The sequence below is a fragment of the Styela clava genome, chromosome 6 (genome assembly GCF_964204865.1).
Source record: "Styela clava chromosome 6, kaStyClav1.hap1.2, whole genome shotgun sequence".
In the NCBI taxonomy this organism is placed as follows: Eukaryota; Metazoa; Chordata; class Ascidiacea; order Stolidobranchia; family Styelidae; genus Styela; species Styela clava.
Window position 1 is genome coordinate 15,426,955 of NC_135255.1, and position 18,627 is coordinate 15,445,581.

The following is an 18,627-nucleotide window of genomic DNA, read 5'->3' on the forward strand; positions in this document are numbered from 1 at the left end:
TTTTTATAATATGAGAAAATTTATCAGAATCAAATTCAAGTAAATGTACCGAAAAACATCGTTTGCTTCCTTACTGTTGGTATTGTTTTATTTCAATTTCATCTTTTCAAAATTTTGTGTTGTTCATTATTTAATGTAAAAGATGTATTATGTAAGAATAGGATTAGTTTTGGGAATATGAGCAAAATTTCACAGTCAAAAAATTGTAAGAAAACCTAAGAATGTTCGTAGAATTTTTATTTTTTTACTGTTGGTTGTGAGTATTTTTGATGGATAATACACTTAATTATATGTATTTTAAAAGACAGATATGGGGGCACCAAAGCCTCCAGTGCTTAGGGCACCAAAGGGGCTTAGTCCGCCCCTGCGTATCAGCGTTAACTGTCATAAGGTTGGGACACTGGTGATGCGATGTTAGAGAGCATGGAAATTTTCTCGAGCATCGACTTCCTTGTTTATTTCGTGACATTGGCCAATCAGCAAGATGCAAAAAGTGACGTGACAATGCTCCCTTTTCGCATCCGCTCAGACACTTTTCTAACTCTAACAAATTTTCAGGCGTGGTCGTAAACATTACCTCATTTTCGCGTTTTTAAACTCGTTAGTTTTCAGTTGTGTTTCGGAAACTTAAATATAACTCAGACAATTCAATGATCACTCTGTTTTCCTAGGAGTTTTAATTTAATTGCAGTAATAAAAATTAGTGTAGAAATAGCTGTGATAGACTAGGCTAAATTTCTTTACCGGTACTTTTAAAAACAGATTGTTGTATGCGATGGATCATAATGATGGTTTGAAACACATACTCCATTTTACAGGCGCCAACTCGCAAAAGCACTCTTATAATAGCCCCGAAAATTTTGCAATGGTAAAGTATAGGAAGAATTTTCTCGTGGGTCCAAGGTCGGAGAAAGCTCCTTTGCTAAGAAGTTAGAACTATTTAACCATTTGCAACACTAAATTTGATAGATTACAGAATATCTAAACTTCCTTACCAGAGAAGCATAATATATATGTAATTAATTTCAACATTCCCCTGACTATTTGTCGTGAATATATAAACATACTAACTAGTATTATAATTGGAATATTGCAAATACTTAGAAAAGTGACAAGAATTGAGCGGTGCGTCACCCGTTACACGGGACAAATTTTTTCAAGACTGGCTTAGGCCGCGAGCCGAGGCCCTGAAAAACGCCTAGAAAGTGAGTTTCGTAGCGCACATCAGGTAACTACCTGAAAAAGATTTTAAAATGTTCCTTAAAAATTTAGTAACAAATATTGCCTTTGTTCCCACTTCCAAAAGTTGCACGTTTTACGGAAAAGACGCTTTTACTACAAGAAATATTAATTATGTGCTACGATCTGTCCTATATTCTCTACATTTTCGGCAATGAACAATGACTTCTGCATGACGTAACAATTGAATCGAATCAGCTGTTAGCGAGCGGATGAATATTAGTTATTACTGCTCGACCTTGCGTTGAGTTGGGCAGCCTTTCCATAGCCCTGTTTAGTTATTATTAGTTAAGTTATGCTAAGACGTTGTTGAAAAATGTATAAGTAACTTATTAAACACTTGTAGAACCTTACCACGGATATGGGCCGTGAGAAGAAGCCTTGAAAACGCCCAGAAAATGAGTTTCGTAGCGCACATCCGGTAACTAAATAAATTCTTCAGTTTTGTGTGAAAATGAACATACTGAACGCATTACAGCTAAACAACTAAAAATACTTTAATTGTGTGACAGGAGTCGCGAGTGACCTCGAAAGCAGCGACACCAACACCGCTGTTTCACATTAGCGAATAAATTTTATGTAATAACCACAAGCAGTTTACAACAAGAACAGCATAGAATATGTACATAACATAGTGAACAGAAATATTACAATTAGTCTTTTTTTAGTTTATGTGGTTATGTATTTGAACAAAGGCAATATTATTTCTAGAAACAGTACTACGACACTAACAAATGTCCGAAAAAAAATGATACTTATTAAATCAACTGCAATATCTAATTCACTTTCTTCTGAATTGTTTTCGAAATCCACTATCTCGAAAATCGACTTTTCCTCTATAAGTGTACTGTGATTTTTGCAGTCAATACAAAAACAAAAATCTGTGCAATTTAAGTTGATTTTGGCACACTTGCATACATTATTTTGACTATTTTTCTTACACTTGCAGTTTGCCAACTCAAGAACTGATTTGAGGGCCACAGGCTTCTTCAGTGAATCATTGTTGGGTGGCAGAGTATAATCCTTATGTTTGCCAGTGTTAAATAGACGTGCCCTGGTATCATTTACATTCTTCATATCCTCTTTATACAGTGAACAAACAAATTCCTCAGCTTTATTTATTAATGCCTCGTTAACCTCAAAAGATCTTCATAGTTGAGAAAAAAATGAATTGAAAATCTCAATGAAGTCTCCAACATGAGTTTGATGGGCAGTTCCAATTGCAGAAAAGTGCTATAAAGTGTTTCAATATGAATAGCCCATCTAAGCTGTTTGCAACTATTATGATTCTCATATACCTTTACGCTTCAAGACTTCTTGTTTAATCCATTTTATAGCATTGATAGCAGCAGGGATTAGAGCCTGCGTTAGGTCGGATTGGTGGAACATTGCCGTTGCCGTGGCCTATATAGTAGTATAAGTCTGCTGAATAGTCAAAAAGAGTCATTAAATTAATCATAAACATTTCATGCAAGCCAGAAAATATCGTTGTTTGTGACATATTATTCTAGGTCTAGCCTTCCTTATAGCACCGTACCTATTTAACAACGTCTTATGAGCTAGTGCTCAACTAAAATTGCTATTTATGGTAAGGATATACAAGTGTTCAATCTTACTTATACTTTTCAACACCTCCTTAGAATAACTGAAAAAATCTATGGAAAGGCTACTCAACGCAAAAGCGAGCAGAAGTAGTACATCTGATATTCATCCGACCACTGGGGATCCACCTACAGCTGACTAATTTGATGGTTACGTCATGCAGAAGTCTGCGTTCATTGGCCCATGATACCGGAATAGCAGAGAAAATAGGACAGATGGTAACACATATTTATTGAAGTAAAAGCGTCTTTTCTGTAAAACGTGCAACTTTTGGAAGTGGGGACAAGGCAATATTTGTTACTAAATTTCTAAGGAACATTTTAAAATCATTTTCAGGTAGTTACGTTATGTGCGCTACGAAACTGAAAGATAAATGGCCTCTGCTCGCGGCCTAGCTGCTTTTCAACAATTATCTGGATTCAATGAAAGTATTCGTTAAAATGCAGAGATGCACCGTATATTTTTAACTTCAATGACAAAATAGCATGATTGACCTGATATGAGGAAAAACACATTAATTTACTGTACATCACAATTCAAAATAAAATGTTATGGACCTTTCACCGACCTTTGACCCCCGAAAAATTCCTCCTATACTTTACCATTGCAAAATTTTCGGGCTATTTTAAAAGTGCCTCTGCGAGTTGGCGCCTGTAAAACGGGGTATGTGTTACAAACCGTCATTATGATTCATCGCATACAACAATCTGTTTTTTAAAAGTACCGGTGAAGAATTTTAGCCTAGTCTATCACACCTATTTCTACACTAATTTTATATTACTGCAATTAAATTAATACTCTTAGGAATACAGAGTGATCATTGAATTATCTGATTTATATTTAAGTTTCCGAAACACAACAGAAAACCTACGAATAGAGTACAAAAACGCGAAAACAAGGTAATGTTTACGACCACGCTTGAAAATCTGTCTGAGTGAGAAAAGTGTCTGAGCGGATGCGAAAAGCGACCCTTGTCACGTCACTTTTTGCATCTTGATGATTGGCCAATGTCACGAAGTAAACAAGGAAGTCGATGCTCGGGGAAAGGTCCATTGTGCAAGACCTCTGCTCTGACAATCTTACGACTTCGCAATTCAAATATTCGGATGGGCACACGGCGGCGCAAATGTGTAAATGAAGTTTTATGTTTCAACATTCGACGTGCACCGCCCACGCCGATGTCTGGTGTCTGTCTTCGCTGTCCGAGTCACCCATTGTCTGTCCACCGACGCCAGTGCGCTGGTTTTGTCGCTTCATCTGCAAAATTGATCGATGACGCAATTTAGAACGACTGCAAAGTTGAACGGGTTTCATGAAAATACGCATGTATTGATAACGCAAATTAAATTTTTCATTCACTCACATTACTGCATTAGTGTTACCGGTACATTGTACGGTATTCAGGTATTGTTCAATTCAGCAATTTCTACAATTGGTGACGCAGTGACGGTCATGTCGGAATAGACTCGAATACAGTACCGTACCATTGATTACCATAGGTAAACGGAGCATTGTTTCCTATATAAGTTAGTCTGATAGACATGACTGGTTGTTAAATAATACCTGGTACTGTAATTGCTGAATTGTTCAGACTAATGTCAGAATGTCAGGATTGATGTCAAAATTAGGCTGTATGGCAGTACGGTATGGTAGGCAAAATTGAACATTTGATATAAGGGATGATATTCTGTGAGTGTCAGTTAAGCTATTAAAAATTTTTTGCTCTCTTCATGCGTAGTTCAGTAGTTGTGTCAGGATGTAGATTTTACGTTCTGGCATGCCTGTATTTGATCAGTTGACCTCATGCCTGGCCCAACAATGCACAATTAACACGCAGACATAGGCCTTTAGATAATTTTAGACTTCATTTTGATAGGTATTTTTTTTGCAGATTTTGAGATAAACCTGTAAACCCTAAGACAGTAAGACCAATTCCTGAATTCTAATTCTTTCTATTGATTTTTTCCATTGCAGGGTGTGATATCGGTAGTAGATTAAGAATGTCTACTTGGTGCTAAATTTCTTATTATTTATTCATTAAATTTATACATTTTGTCTGTAAGTTCATTATCTCGATACAATGTCGAAGGAGAAAGAAAAATACAAGTCTGTCTTTAACATATCTGTTGTTGGATTATCTGGAAGCGAAACGGTATGGTCACATTTGTTTTAGATTTTTTTTTTAATTTCAGTATATTGTGGAACCCCAAGTCATGATGAAGGAATTTAGAGCAGAATACTTCAACTAGATCATTTAATCCTGTAATCATTATTTTTTAGAATGTTCAGAGCCTAATATCATATCAAGTTTAAATAAGATCACATGTATTTATTGTATATATTGAAGTATGAATACAAAATGTGGATACTAAGTTCTTCAGAAATATATAATAGAAGTTGTTAAGCATACCTTGTAGATACAACAAAAATAGATTAATGGCGAAGTCATGCAATTCTCATTCGTCATAATATTCAGAGCTTTCGTACATGGAATTTTAATCAATATTCAATTGACAATGTATATTGTGAATACCGTACTTATCATTGCCAAATAGGCTAATGGAAGTTTTTGTACTGTAGGCTAAAGCTATTAGAATGTGATTATACAGATTGATCTATGACTTTTTAAAATAAATGTACATAAATGATCGATTTCAGGGAAATATGTTTCTTTGGAGGATATAATATGTCTTTATTCATTCACTGTTTTTTTTTTTCAATTTTTGGGTAATTGAATGCTTAAGGATAAGAAATATGGAATTACCTTTGTTGAGACGTACTTATCAGTGAGTGGCTGCCTGTTTTTGTGGGGTGAACCACAAAATCAGGTATAACAGTGTGGCGCATGATGGCGTGTGATGTAGGCATGGCAAAAACTGCTCTGTGGCCCCCAGTTTAAGCTTAGTCCATGTTTCTATTTTGCGTTAAAAACACCTTTTTGTTTTCTTTAGTTCAAAGGATCAAGTGGGGTTGGAAAATCATGTCTCTGTAATAGATTTGTTCGTCCACTGGCCGATGATTATTACCCGGAACATACATCCGCTCTAAGCCAATCAGATTTTGCAGGAAGAGTTGTCAGTAATGATCATTTTTTATACTGGGGAGAGGCAATAAAAACAGTGAGATTTATTTCCTATATTCCTACTTTGATGATATTAACATTTTTTTTTATTTAAACATACCCTGTGCTAGGATAGCCAATTGAATAATTGACTATTCTAATGCAATTTTCCATCAAAAAGACTTGAGTTGAGTGGTTCGACAACTTTTAGTCTGTAACATTTCATTCGTTCCAAATCAGACTTCACTAGCTAAATAGTTTACACCAGGCGTGTGCATTGTGCATTTTTTTGTGACTCTTCTAGATGTCTGAAGTTGGTTATATGGCCCACCTATAAAACATGTAATGCACACTTCTGATTACGCCATGTCAGAGAACTGCAATAAATTAATTTCATGCTGTGACATTTTTACATATCTTTGTCTTTTAAGTTTCACAATTTACCAACATCTGTGTTTGAATTACCGGTACATTTGCTGCAAGCTGTGAACCTTGTCCTTATTTATAAATGATAGTATGGTAGAAGCCAGTGTGAATCTGTTACAGAAATTGTACAATTTGATTTTTTATCTTCCATCCATTGGAATTTCTGTGGTAGCATTGTCCTGCTGTAAATATTTCACATCTTTAAAAGTTCAGATGTTTTAATAATTGATTATCTGAATCAGACATTTGAATAAATTAGAAAAAGATTTAACAATTGTATTGTTTCAGGATGATAATGGCCTTGAATATAAATTCAATGTCGTTGAACAAACTGAATTTATTGATGACCAATCATATCAACCACATAGATCATCTTCAAATCAAAACTATGTAAAAAGATGTGCTTCAGTGAAAGTAAGATTATGTTAAAACTTCGTTACTATCGGGCAGTGATGCGAATTCAGGGAAGATATATACCTTGCTGCAAAGCCATTATAGAAAAATTCCAGAACCAAACTCGAAACGGAGAAGAATTTTTAAAACAATATTTCGGTGTATGCAAGGCTTTTTTATCTATTTTATTTTGAGAATGCGTAGCCAACTCGATGCTTTTAAGTTTCAGTCTGGAATTTCAATTTAGGTTATCACCCTTCAAATTATGATATTCTGATCACAAATATAGATTTTTATATCCCAACTTCCGACTCTCGAGTTTTGACTTCCAAAGAATTCAAAATTAAAATTTGGACACCAGACTCCGAAAAAAGTGCAAATTCAGCTGATTTAAGATACAAATGTTGGATGTTGCTGTTAGAGCATGATTGGGAACATAATTTTGAATATCATGAAGTACAGTTCAAATATATTCTTGCTGGATTATTCACAATTCTCAAATTACATTCTTCTAAGATATACAATCTAAGTTAATTGGAATGTAAACACTAAACAGCAATTTGTGCTATTTATTTCTTCATCTCAATCTATATTTATTTTAACTCAAATTCACAAAAATCTGTCTTTTACCCACAGCTTACATCTGCTGAAAAATTGATGTATATTTGCATTGATCAACTTGGCATTGAATCAGATTTTGAGCAAAAACCAATGCCCGAAGGAAAATTAACAATCGATGGATTTCTACTTTGTTTCGACGTCAGTCACGTAACGAACAGAACAATTGATGATCAGGTAAATGAGTTGAATATCTATTCACACACATACAGTATATTCAAAATTGAAATATAATTCACTTTTATGTATTTGAAGCATATAGGTTGCATTTTCAAGTATTTGTAAAATTTTAGTTACAAATTAGAAGCACTAGGACAAGATTTTTTTTTTAGACACTAGAAACTTTATCAGTATCGATGTTGATGAGTATTTGATTCTCAAATACTGTATTGATCTGCCGGTCTATGTAAGGAACAGATTTTTAGATGCAGCATTAGGAATTCAAACAAAGTAGCCAGAAATTTTATTATATGCATTCAAGAGATTACCCTTTTTAGATTAACTATTATCTATATAAAATGGAATTTCCCCCGTATATGAAAGTTTAACTCTTGGGTATTGTTGCATGACTATGATTCAGTTTATTTGAGAGAATTGAGGACAGATTATTTAATTAGTTGCTTACATACCATACCCAGTTGTATATTATAATTTGTGGAAGTCTCATTTATAGCCCTTAACTCAAGCTTTGTGGATAAAACTAACTAGTTCAAAAAGGGAGTCAATTTTTCCTGTGATCATATCATATATCAATAAATAATTGAGTCTGGATTGCGTTTTTTAAATGTGAATTACTCAATGATAGACTAGATTTTTGTATCATGATTCTTTGCAATTTGTTAGTTGTCAATAGTAATTTAGTAGATTTGTCGATGATCTTGCATTTAAAAATGCATGTGTCAAATATGAAAGACACATTGGTTGGATATAATTTTCATTTACCTTCGGCTTCTTTCAATGTATGTTGATATACTGCAGTGTTACCCCTCAACATTTTTTTATGGAGATTGTCAATGCCGTATACTATTTTTCTCATAATCATTTATGAGTTATTTTGATTATATGCATTTAATCTGCGATTTCGAGGTTGGTTGTTCTATAGATGGTGAATTCAGCGATATAATTAGGTTTACTAATGAGAATTTTACATGGGGAACAGTTTTTTTTCTTCTTTGTATTTATATTCAACAGACTAGCAACACCGGCATCGATGTGGTTGTCTTGTTTTAAGCTTCCAAATAAGGCGCGATCATCGACGCGAAATATACTTATCTACACGCATGCACCGACCGCGACCGAAAACATCGTTTTTAAATATCAAATTTCGTCTTTTTTCGACCCTCGGCCAGTTGAAAGAAAAAATTAAAATATGCTATTCCGAGTTAGATCTTAATGCTAACGGCCCTCTGTTGCCTCACAATTACAACAAAAAGCAAGTATTGACAAAACAAAAGATTAACTTAAGCTGGATATTATTTGAAACATCCTTAATTTTTGTATGGCCGAGTACATTAATGTAGTGCTGATTTTCGCTTGGTTTATTTATGGAACATCATGCTACAAAAAGTAATTTTTGTGTATAATACTACACTTAATATCAATGTTTGTTAGGCCAGTTAGTGCTTCAATGTTCTTCAATACATGTGTGATTTGTGTATCCTGCGTTCCTATTGATTGTTTCCCCGGTCGGCAATGCCTGTTTTAACTTCGTTTACAATTTGCATCATTCCAAAAAATTATATTTTAAACTTTTTGTTGTGATTGTTGACTAACCTGCCTATTGAATGTTTCTCCACCTCTGGTGTGGAATTGGACACCAGGAAAATCATTATGACGTTACATGTATACGATACCCATCTACGAGATCATATCCCGTCTAGCTTTACATGAATGAATTGGTATTCAATTGCAATTATGACTAAGTAACCATGATTTCATGTCTAGAATTCGATCTCTATTTTGTATTCAAAAAACATGATTGGCTTGAAAAAATATACCAGACCAAATGTTACAGATTGAAGCATCTATAAGTCTTGACAAAAATATATTTGTTTTTGTTAAACTTACAGATAAGTGGGGGTCATATTACTTCATTTTCGGACTGAGTATTTTCATTACTAGGTACTGAGACGTCCGCATATATGATTAGTACTAGAATTCAGAGTACTTATATGCTTCCATTTCGGTTTCAAATAATCTAGTTTTATGTATCATCCTGAAAAGTCATAATATATGCTGAATTCTCTACTAAATTTTATATAATCAAATTAAATTAAAGATTTAGTCGTAATATTGGTGCTTTTTAAAAAGAACAGATATTGAGATATTCTGAATTTGTATATTGGTAGGTTATGAAATATGTTAATAAGTCTCGACATATTGCACTTTCGTTTTATATCTTTCTATTCCTAACGAAAGGGGCAACCGCAACCTCACGAAACTTTTTTCCTTGTGAGCAGTCTGAAGGTCACTTCATGAAAATTTCCCAACAGTCTCATGACAATTCACAGAAATTGATAGTTCTTGTTTACATAATTACGTCTGTTAGATCGCTGTTAATATCTATTATTACATTTATTTAACATAGAAATCAATGATACGTTGTAAGGTTTCTTAGAATTACATCATTTTGTTATAATTAATCAACTGGGGAGAGTTTGTTGCCATGGCACGGCGTTATATTTATAATATCCATCCACCTAGACACGTGGTGAAACTGAATAATTAATCAAACAGTGGTTTCTACGTAATGTTTACTCGTCGTATTTGTCATGTGGTGACATGCATCGAATGTTCATGCCTTTTCGCTTTTGTAATGTTTAATACCGTTCACACTTTTACAATATGTGATTGCAATGTCGCCGAATCGGCCCAGCCACGAAACGGAAATTATATATCTTTTAATCTGAAATGTGAATTCAGAAATCCAAAATTGCGAAACCTTTTACTCCTGTTAATAAGTGTTTACACTCGAAAATAAAATAATGGTTAATGAATTAGGATCGATGAAAATGGAAAAAAATTATCCATATAGGGTTGCGGTTTACTTGAAATACAACAACAAAGATAGTTCTACGTCGTTTTGGCATAAAATATCTTGCACAACAATTTTTTTTATAATTTAATGTTCGGTCAATATGGACATATTGCTTTATTATTTATTGTAGTGAATAGGTAAATTTATTGTTGTCGCTGGAAGGGTATTACTTATATTTATTCCTAAGTTTTCTGTGAATCCTGTGAGATCTGATAAGTTTCGCTGTATTATTTTTAATTCATGAAAATACTTTCAATCTGTCTGGCGTGACGGCTTTTCGTTATAATTTTGCGAATTCGTGCTATTGGAAACTCGAGAGCTTATTTGTTTGTAAACACGGTAGGGTACACTGCTTTGTTTCGGCTTTCGTGTCCAGTATGGACATGTGTGGACTTACTACTTTAATATTCCTTGCCATTTTCGTTAAATCAAAGCTGTCTAGGCTCGTTTTGCCATTTCCACGTGAAACCTGCTGTAAATTTCACCGCCGTTGCTTGTATTAGTATGTTTATTTTGACGCCCTGCAGGCCTGATTGTCAAGTACGTTATAATCACAAACTGCGATTCCACCTCAGGTAAAGTGCTCATTTAAGCGTCATATACAGAGGTGGATTGGCCAAAGATATATCGCGCATGTGTCGATCAATTAGTCATACATTTTGATCGGCCATCAGAACGTGCATACATACTTATACAGTATACTATTCAATGAACGATTTTTAATTGGCCCTTTTCAATATGGGATTGTATAATGATTAATCGATTATTAGAAACTTAAGCATAACTGTTATCAACAATGTTCTTAACGTATTGGTACAATATTATTTCAAGACTATTTCATGGTAAATTATTTTTCGAAATATACATATACATATACAATTCAACTTTTTTTGTCATATTGTGTACACCGTACATTACTATTCATGTATCGTCAATCTTCAATTTGCGTTTGCGATACTTCAAAACTTAGGCCACAATAAGCGTGACGGGTGTTCGTGGATTGCTTTGTAATAATCACTAAATCATCACTCGTGATACTAATAATAGCACTGAGTTAAATTCGATTGATTCATTTTGTTAAAATGTTGTTTTGCTGATTATTGCCATTCGCCAGAAATTGTTACGGTCTATCACCGACCAAGTGAATATTCTTGCATGATAATAAATTCGATCTAATATTTTAATAGTTCGGGTTGTTATTCTTTAAATTATAAATTTGGAGTTGTTGTTTTTTCGTAAGTTATTTGATCAAGTAAATATAATTCTACGGAGGAATGGTAAATGAGATATTTCGACTTGAGTTGATTATATTTTCTCCCTTTCACTTGCATTTTTTTCTCATTTCACCCATTTAAATAGGTTTCCGTTTTTTCAGACGCTTCTACACAGCTTCAACATAAATGAACTTCTCGCGGAAATTTACTCGTCTTTTATATAAATAACTACTATGTGCGATAAATGATTTGAGCCACGCAGGGCGATTCATCATGTTTCACGCCCAGACGTTTGTTATTTTTAATTTTCATTGAAAGGGTGAATACCTATATTTGCGGTATTTATTTTCTATTCAAAAAGTATCGGTAAGGCGGTGTAATGACGATGCACCCATTTCTCCCAGACGCCCCATTAAAGCTAATGATTTCACGAACATTCTTTTGTATTATTGTAAATTGGCCTTGGTAGAGGCGAAGCACATCTCAATTTACCGTTATTGCTCAGTTGTGCAAGTGTGATAATAAAATGGTTATCATGATATCTCTGTGTTTATATTTATTTTATTTCATATTAGCAAATAATTAGGTACTCATATGTATGTTGTACTTTTGTATTTCTCACACCACGATATGATGATAATTTCCGGCCCTATGCCCGAAAGTAGACGTCAAATCTTCCGATCCAATTGATTTTTATTCGACCCCAAGTACACAAAACACTGGGAAACAGTAATAATCACCGACAAACTGACTTATACCGCGTGCGTAAAAACTTTCCACTGTCGAGTTATTCTTCACTTTGTGTTTTCCTGGTAATTACACAGTTTGGTATGTTTCGCTTCAAACCACGAATAGTTGATATTTCCAAATTGCGCGTTTCAAATCTACCAGCTTAAGCGGCATTTTGCTGGTCCATTCCATTTTGTAAAAGCTTTGTCCGTTTGCTGATCTTTCATTTTGTATCGGCGTTTTAATTTTCCAGACAAAGTAACACCAAAGCTTTTTACCCCGTATTGGGTTTCCAGGTGTATCACCCCGTGTCGACCCCCTAAATCTTAGCCGGGCGCTTTTAACTCGAACCAAATTTGTTTTTCTTTCGATTGCAAAAAAGCGAAACGAAATCGCCGTGCCGAGTTTCCGGTGTACTCCAATGCAAGGCTTGTGATGCGTCTCGTAAATAAGCCGTGAAACGGCTGGAGATTTGAATCATTTGAATTAGAATATTCACGGGCTTGTCAGCAATCGGAGAATTCCGAATGCTGTATTACTAATACAGAAATACATTTTTTAGGAATATCCAATTTGTCACCTGAGGAAATGAACTGACTGAATTACCGTAATCATTGCGTATTTATTTTGTTGGCCAACTGAAGTTCATTACAATAATGTAATTTGTAATATTACCAACTTTTATCGTTTTGCAAGTTCATTTATTGTGTAGAAGAATATTATATAGGGAAATATAGCTGTAGTTATTACTGCAATAAATAGATTCTATAAATCTCTATTAACGGTTGTCTATACAACCAAATGATAACCAAGTATTTTATCAAGTTACGAATTGCTAATTTTGCAAAATTCTTTGTCAACGGAAATTTCACAAATCTATCCAATTCATTAGAACGGCTTTCGTAATTTCCTGCTTGTAAATGTTCGTTTCCGCCTTTTGGGCTTACGTCACTTCACTATAAATAGACAAAATTTATTCTATTAAACTTCACGGTAGCGCTCGTGCCCTCACCGTTCATGCAAAATTATAACCCCGAAAATTTCAACAGTTTGTATATATTTGCCCAGTTTGGAATTTCTTTGTTGGAATGCTGTTGAAAATAATTGCCGTGTTGTAATGTAAATTCTTTGACTTTCAATTCAGCCGATCTTTATATTGCACAAATTGACGTATTTGAGGACTTCATAAAATGATCATGAAACGCCGTTGCCACACAAGTAAATATGTGATTCCGGATTGTAAGTTCGCTCATGTTTTGGAGCTGTGAACCAGCGATCAATTACAATTCCAGACCGTAAAATTGATTAACTTTAATCCCTATTTGAGAACGATGAAAACTTGAATAGCCCGATCGTTAAAAGGAGTTTATTCGTCTTTGGTAGCATGTGCGATCTTCTCTACAAAATTAATGACTAAGAATAATTTGTTTGAAATTGTTTTCACTTGGTACTAGCCTTACCGAGCTGGTGTATCGCCAGAAATCGCGACGGCCTTTTCAGCAATCCTAGTTTAGCCTCACGTGGTAATTTATAGGAGTGATTTTATTGAAACCCAACCTTTTAATTTTTGTCTGGTTACTGATACCCCAAAACGTGTAGTGATTTGTCCTTGTTTATTTCGGTATCATTTTTGTTCAAGCTTTTAGATTTTATATCGAAACATCGCACGACGACCATGTCATATGTTGAAAGAGTACCATACACTCGTTTAATCGATCTTACAAAAGAACGGATTAAAGGGATTTTCTCCTAAGCCCCTTGTAACCACCTCTTTTGTTTGTCATATTACGCCGCATCACGTCTTTCTAAAGTAGATTTTGCCAGCAAAGTCCATACCATGCATAAATCATGTCTGAGTTTTCTATGACTGTAGATAGATCAAACTTGGGCCGCATATAACAAGCATTTAGGGTTTTGAATGGCCATCGCTTAATTAATGACTTGGATTTTTGTCTGGTCTGAAAATTTGATCTATTTACTTTAGATACATTTAGTCGATTTCTTTGATGATTAACAAGTAATGTAGAATGGGCTATTGTATGAAACGTCCCATTTCTCACGAATTTCATAAATATCTGTTGATGTGTATTTTGAGTTTCCAAGGCTAACTCTTCCAAATATCCAGTGTATAGCGCAAAGAATGATTATTTGATTTGCAATATTATTTGAAGCCCTGTTTGATTAAAGAAGATTGGCCATTTAGGAGAATTTTTTTAAATATCTTCACCAAACTCTGCCAAATATCCGGTGTAGCGCGCAAAGAATGATCTGTTGATTGACACTATTATTTAAAATCCTATTTGATTAGAGAAGTCTTTTTTATTATTTTTCCATTATTTAAATTAAGTAACGTACCGATTACAGCTGTGTCAACATATTGACAAATCATAATTCGGCCACATTTTAGAATTTCTAAATGAATTCAGTTTTTTGTTCATGCATGATGTATCAATTAGAAAATTCAGTCAAGGTCTAAATGTTCAAAACAATTTTTCCTTTTAAAAACTGCCCTTTTAAAGAATTCTACAATCGGAATTACCATGATTTCTGAGAAGTAGCCATTCTTGGGTGAAACAATTCGAAATTGCAAATAGAAAATGTGCAATAACATTGTATTTGAACATAGTCATCCCTAGTCATCTTTGAAACTTCTTTAGGTACTTCTCTGCCTATGCCCTATTTTTATAAACTTTCAGACGCTTTTGAAATGGATAATGAGAATGGCAGATTAATGAAGTACAAAGTCTTGTTTATTCGCATGTGCAGGTTTCGCGAGTTTTCTTTACACTAAAGAAAAGTTGTCCATCTTACTTCCATGTCTGCGCCTCGAACTTCGATAATATGAATGTGTACGATATTTATGACCAACTTCTGTATTGTTAACAATATTTTACCATTGTTCATCGATTGTTATGGTTCCATACTCACCCTCATGAGACTAATCTGAAAATTTGTGGACTGTTGATGACATGTTGGAAATAACGGTCGAAATCGATTTATTGGAAAGCTATTACGCAACTTATGGTGCATTTGTCATCTACAATCAGACGGGATTGACCTTGGTAGTTTGTGATGATTTTCAGTCATCGGCGCCCCGTTCCAAGTCGTGTCGACTTGTGCCGAAATGGACCAAATTTTGCTGTCCTAATACTAATAGTCCATCTAAATATCAAGGGAAATACTACAGAGGCATTTACTCGCCGTGTAGAAATATTTTTCACAATTTTAACAGGCACGTCGCATACCATGAATTGCCGTAAAGTCCTGTTTGTTTGGTTTTGTTTTATGTTGCGTAACTGATGACGCAAATAACAAGAAAATTCCGAAGCCTTTTCTCGATAATACTCTCGCTCTTTGCAAATTTTGACAATATGGCGCGTAACCGCATAAATTACTTATGTTATGATTTATATTGTATTATTCGCCTAAATAGAGGTCATAGGTTATAAAAATTATGTACAAGACTTGAATGAGAAAGTTATAGGCATACCTACGTGTTCTGTGAAGTCTCATTTTACTTTTTGCTCATGTTTAGCTGCGACTTAACTCTGCACCGTCGCTTTCTTCATTATAACATGCAAGTCACGAAGATAATCAAACATTATATTTGCGAGTATTAATACAACATGCTTGAAATTTGATGAATTGGTGAATTTGAGAAAATCGTGCATAAGATTAATTTGGTCAGCGGATTCAGACTGTCATATGATAATGGGCAGACGAAATTCATCTGACCACCCGTGTTGTTGAGAACCCGTCATGTAAATAGCTAGAGGGAAATAATCGCATTTGCATACAAAATCTGCTAATCGTCTTGGTTTTTATTTGGTCGAAGTAGTACCAAAGCTGTGAGTTTCAGATATACAATTATCGTACGGGAATTTGCCGAGACATAGGCGCAATCATTCAATGGTTAAAGCGTTGGATTGGACTATTTCGGATGTATTCCGGTACCTCCGGTACTCAAATCATTGCGTATCGGTGGTTGCCTTACAGAGCCATGTTTGCAAAAACTTGGTTAAAAAATGACATTCTTCGACTGTTACTTTTTCCTTATAGGTCTCCATTTTAATATTATCAGTGATTATTTTTCTTGTAAGTTAGATTTCGAATATGCAAATATATTTATTTAATTCCAAGTGAAAATTTTAATAGAATTATCATTACTTAAGAGTAAATTTCGTCGACCTTTTTGCATTAAGTCGGAAAACATTGCGTCGCTTCATCATAATATTACAAAACTTTCGTGAACAACCAATAATGGGATTTCCATACTTCGAGTCACAAATTTCAACTAAATGTTTGTATGCACCAAATAATTTCAATTTGCCCATGAACGCTAGTATAATAACCTAAGGTTTCTCAATATGATGCCATTTTCTGTTTCATTCACTTGTAATTGTAACCGTCATTAAATTGAAAGCGCGTGCTTTCATTCAAGTTAATTGGAATCTGTCTCGCGTCAGTTTTCACGAGTCCGTCGATAGCGGTGAATTTCCTTATGTACGAGCACGACTTTCGTTTTACAACAGCTATATGGTTTTGTGAAATAAACAATTGTGAGCAACAACATTTCAGCTACCGCAGCGAGACGTGGCAATTTGAACCACGATTTTACTATGGGCTGTGGTTAAATGCTTCTGAAGCGAGTAAAACAACTTTACCGGCGCTTTAGTTTTGCTACTCAGCGGATATTTTTGTGATGGTTTAGTCTGGGATTTTCACAAACAATATCGCCATCTTGTATTGCTTTGCTATCATCATTTAAGTAGCTCTAAGACAAAAAGGCAACGCCCCGGGCGGAATTGAAGCTAGTCGTAATGCTGCAATCGGCCCAAGTTATCAAACCAAAACACTCTTAGTATGGTAAGGTTGATACAGCATTATCTACAAAATGTAAAAATGATTGATGTGTATGTATTTCGTAGTATTTACGGCCTTTTTATATAGCGTTATAGCCCATTATAATAACAACTATTTCATTTACGGCCGTAGGCAAAAGTCTAGTTTTCCTATTTGCGTTATCGAAAGTCGTCTGCCCGCTGATTGCGCAATCGCGAAATTGCAACAAACAAGCTGATTATTTCCGTCGATCGTTATATTGCTGCTATATTCTGCGGCAGACGAAATAACCGCCAAGAAGGAGTGAAGTAACACTCGAAATATATTTGATAACAAAGGAATATTAGATTTCAAAATGATAATAAGTGAGAAACTCTTCATCTAATATTATCGTTTCATGAAAATCGTTCAATTTTACCGTGAAAGAGAGTATTAGTGTAGACCAGTGGTTCCCAAACTAGGGTCCGCGGACCTTTTGGGGTCCGTGAAGCACTTTCCGGTGGTCCGCAAAAAAAATCTGTTATATGGCTCAAAGTTTGATAATGCAAAAATTAACTGCTTAAATTTGTAAAGACACATTTATTGCCTTTTGATGCTTCACAATCTCTGCTGAGGACACTGATTCTTCACGGTCTGTTTCGATTACGCTTTCCCAATTGTGACGTCACAAAGCTATGGCAGCTCCTGCCACGAACAAACCGCGGCGTCTCATGCCATGGTTTAAAGGCGCTATAATTTAGTAATCAGTATTATCGGCATATTAACAAAGTCATGTGCCAGATTTTAGTTTAATATACAGAATTTTAAATCTGGAACCAAACCTCAAATCCATTAAAACTTTATCGATAAAAAAAAGTACCAACCTACTCATTATTTGTCATCAACAGGGGCAGCCCTGCCAATACATCCGACATGCCTTGGTTACAACATCAAAAGTTTACCCGACATGGTTTTTTAATTTGCTGCCGTGGTACCGGTTAGTGGCAGCTAAAAAGTCAGTTGCCGTGGTTTGGCCGGAGCTCCAGAAGTAATCCATGTGCACCAAGATGGCGCACAACCTGAACATGGTATTGTGTACCGGTTAGGGTTCAGGTCTTGCGACATCTTGGTACATATGCTTCTGGAGCGCCGTTTAGCCATAGCGGCCATTGTTTGGAAATCCCGCTAAATACTTAAAACTGCACTTGGAGGTGTAGATGGCGCTGCCTTTTTGCATGCTTGTTGTTATAGGAGAGAATTACAGTACGTAGTTCATAAAGTATGCCACTCCGTTCCTAAATGCTGTTTTACGCTTTTGTTTTGAAAGGTAGATAGCGGTAAGTATAGCGCAGTCAGAGAGGCACTACGTTTTAGTTTTTTTATGTCAATTTTAGTCTTTGACACACGGTAACGGTAGGCATATATTTTTACGTTTTCAACTCTGTATTATCAATTTTAAAATGTCTTCTAAAATTAAAATTGAGATA

At 34.9% G+C, this 18,627-nt stretch overlaps 1 protein-coding gene across 1 annotated transcript in view; it reads left to right on the forward strand.

The window, feature by feature from the left end:
• Window positions 1–4,818: 4,818 nt before the first annotated feature.
• Window positions 4,819–18,627, forward strand: part of LOC120331400 (rho GTPase-activating protein 5-like) — a 55,619-nt gene continuing 41,810 nt past the window's right edge. The window contains exons 1-4 of the mRNA XM_078114060.1: window positions 4,819–4,993; window positions 5,793–5,960; window positions 6,617–6,742; window positions 7,358–7,516. Of these exons, the coding sequence (XP_077970186.1) occupies window positions 4,922–4,993; window positions 5,793–5,960; window positions 6,617–6,742; window positions 7,358–7,516 (525 nt within the window). The 5' untranslated portion in view covers window positions 4,819–4,921. The remainder of the gene's footprint in view (window positions 4,994–5,792; window positions 5,961–6,616; window positions 6,743–7,357; window positions 7,517–18,627) is intronic.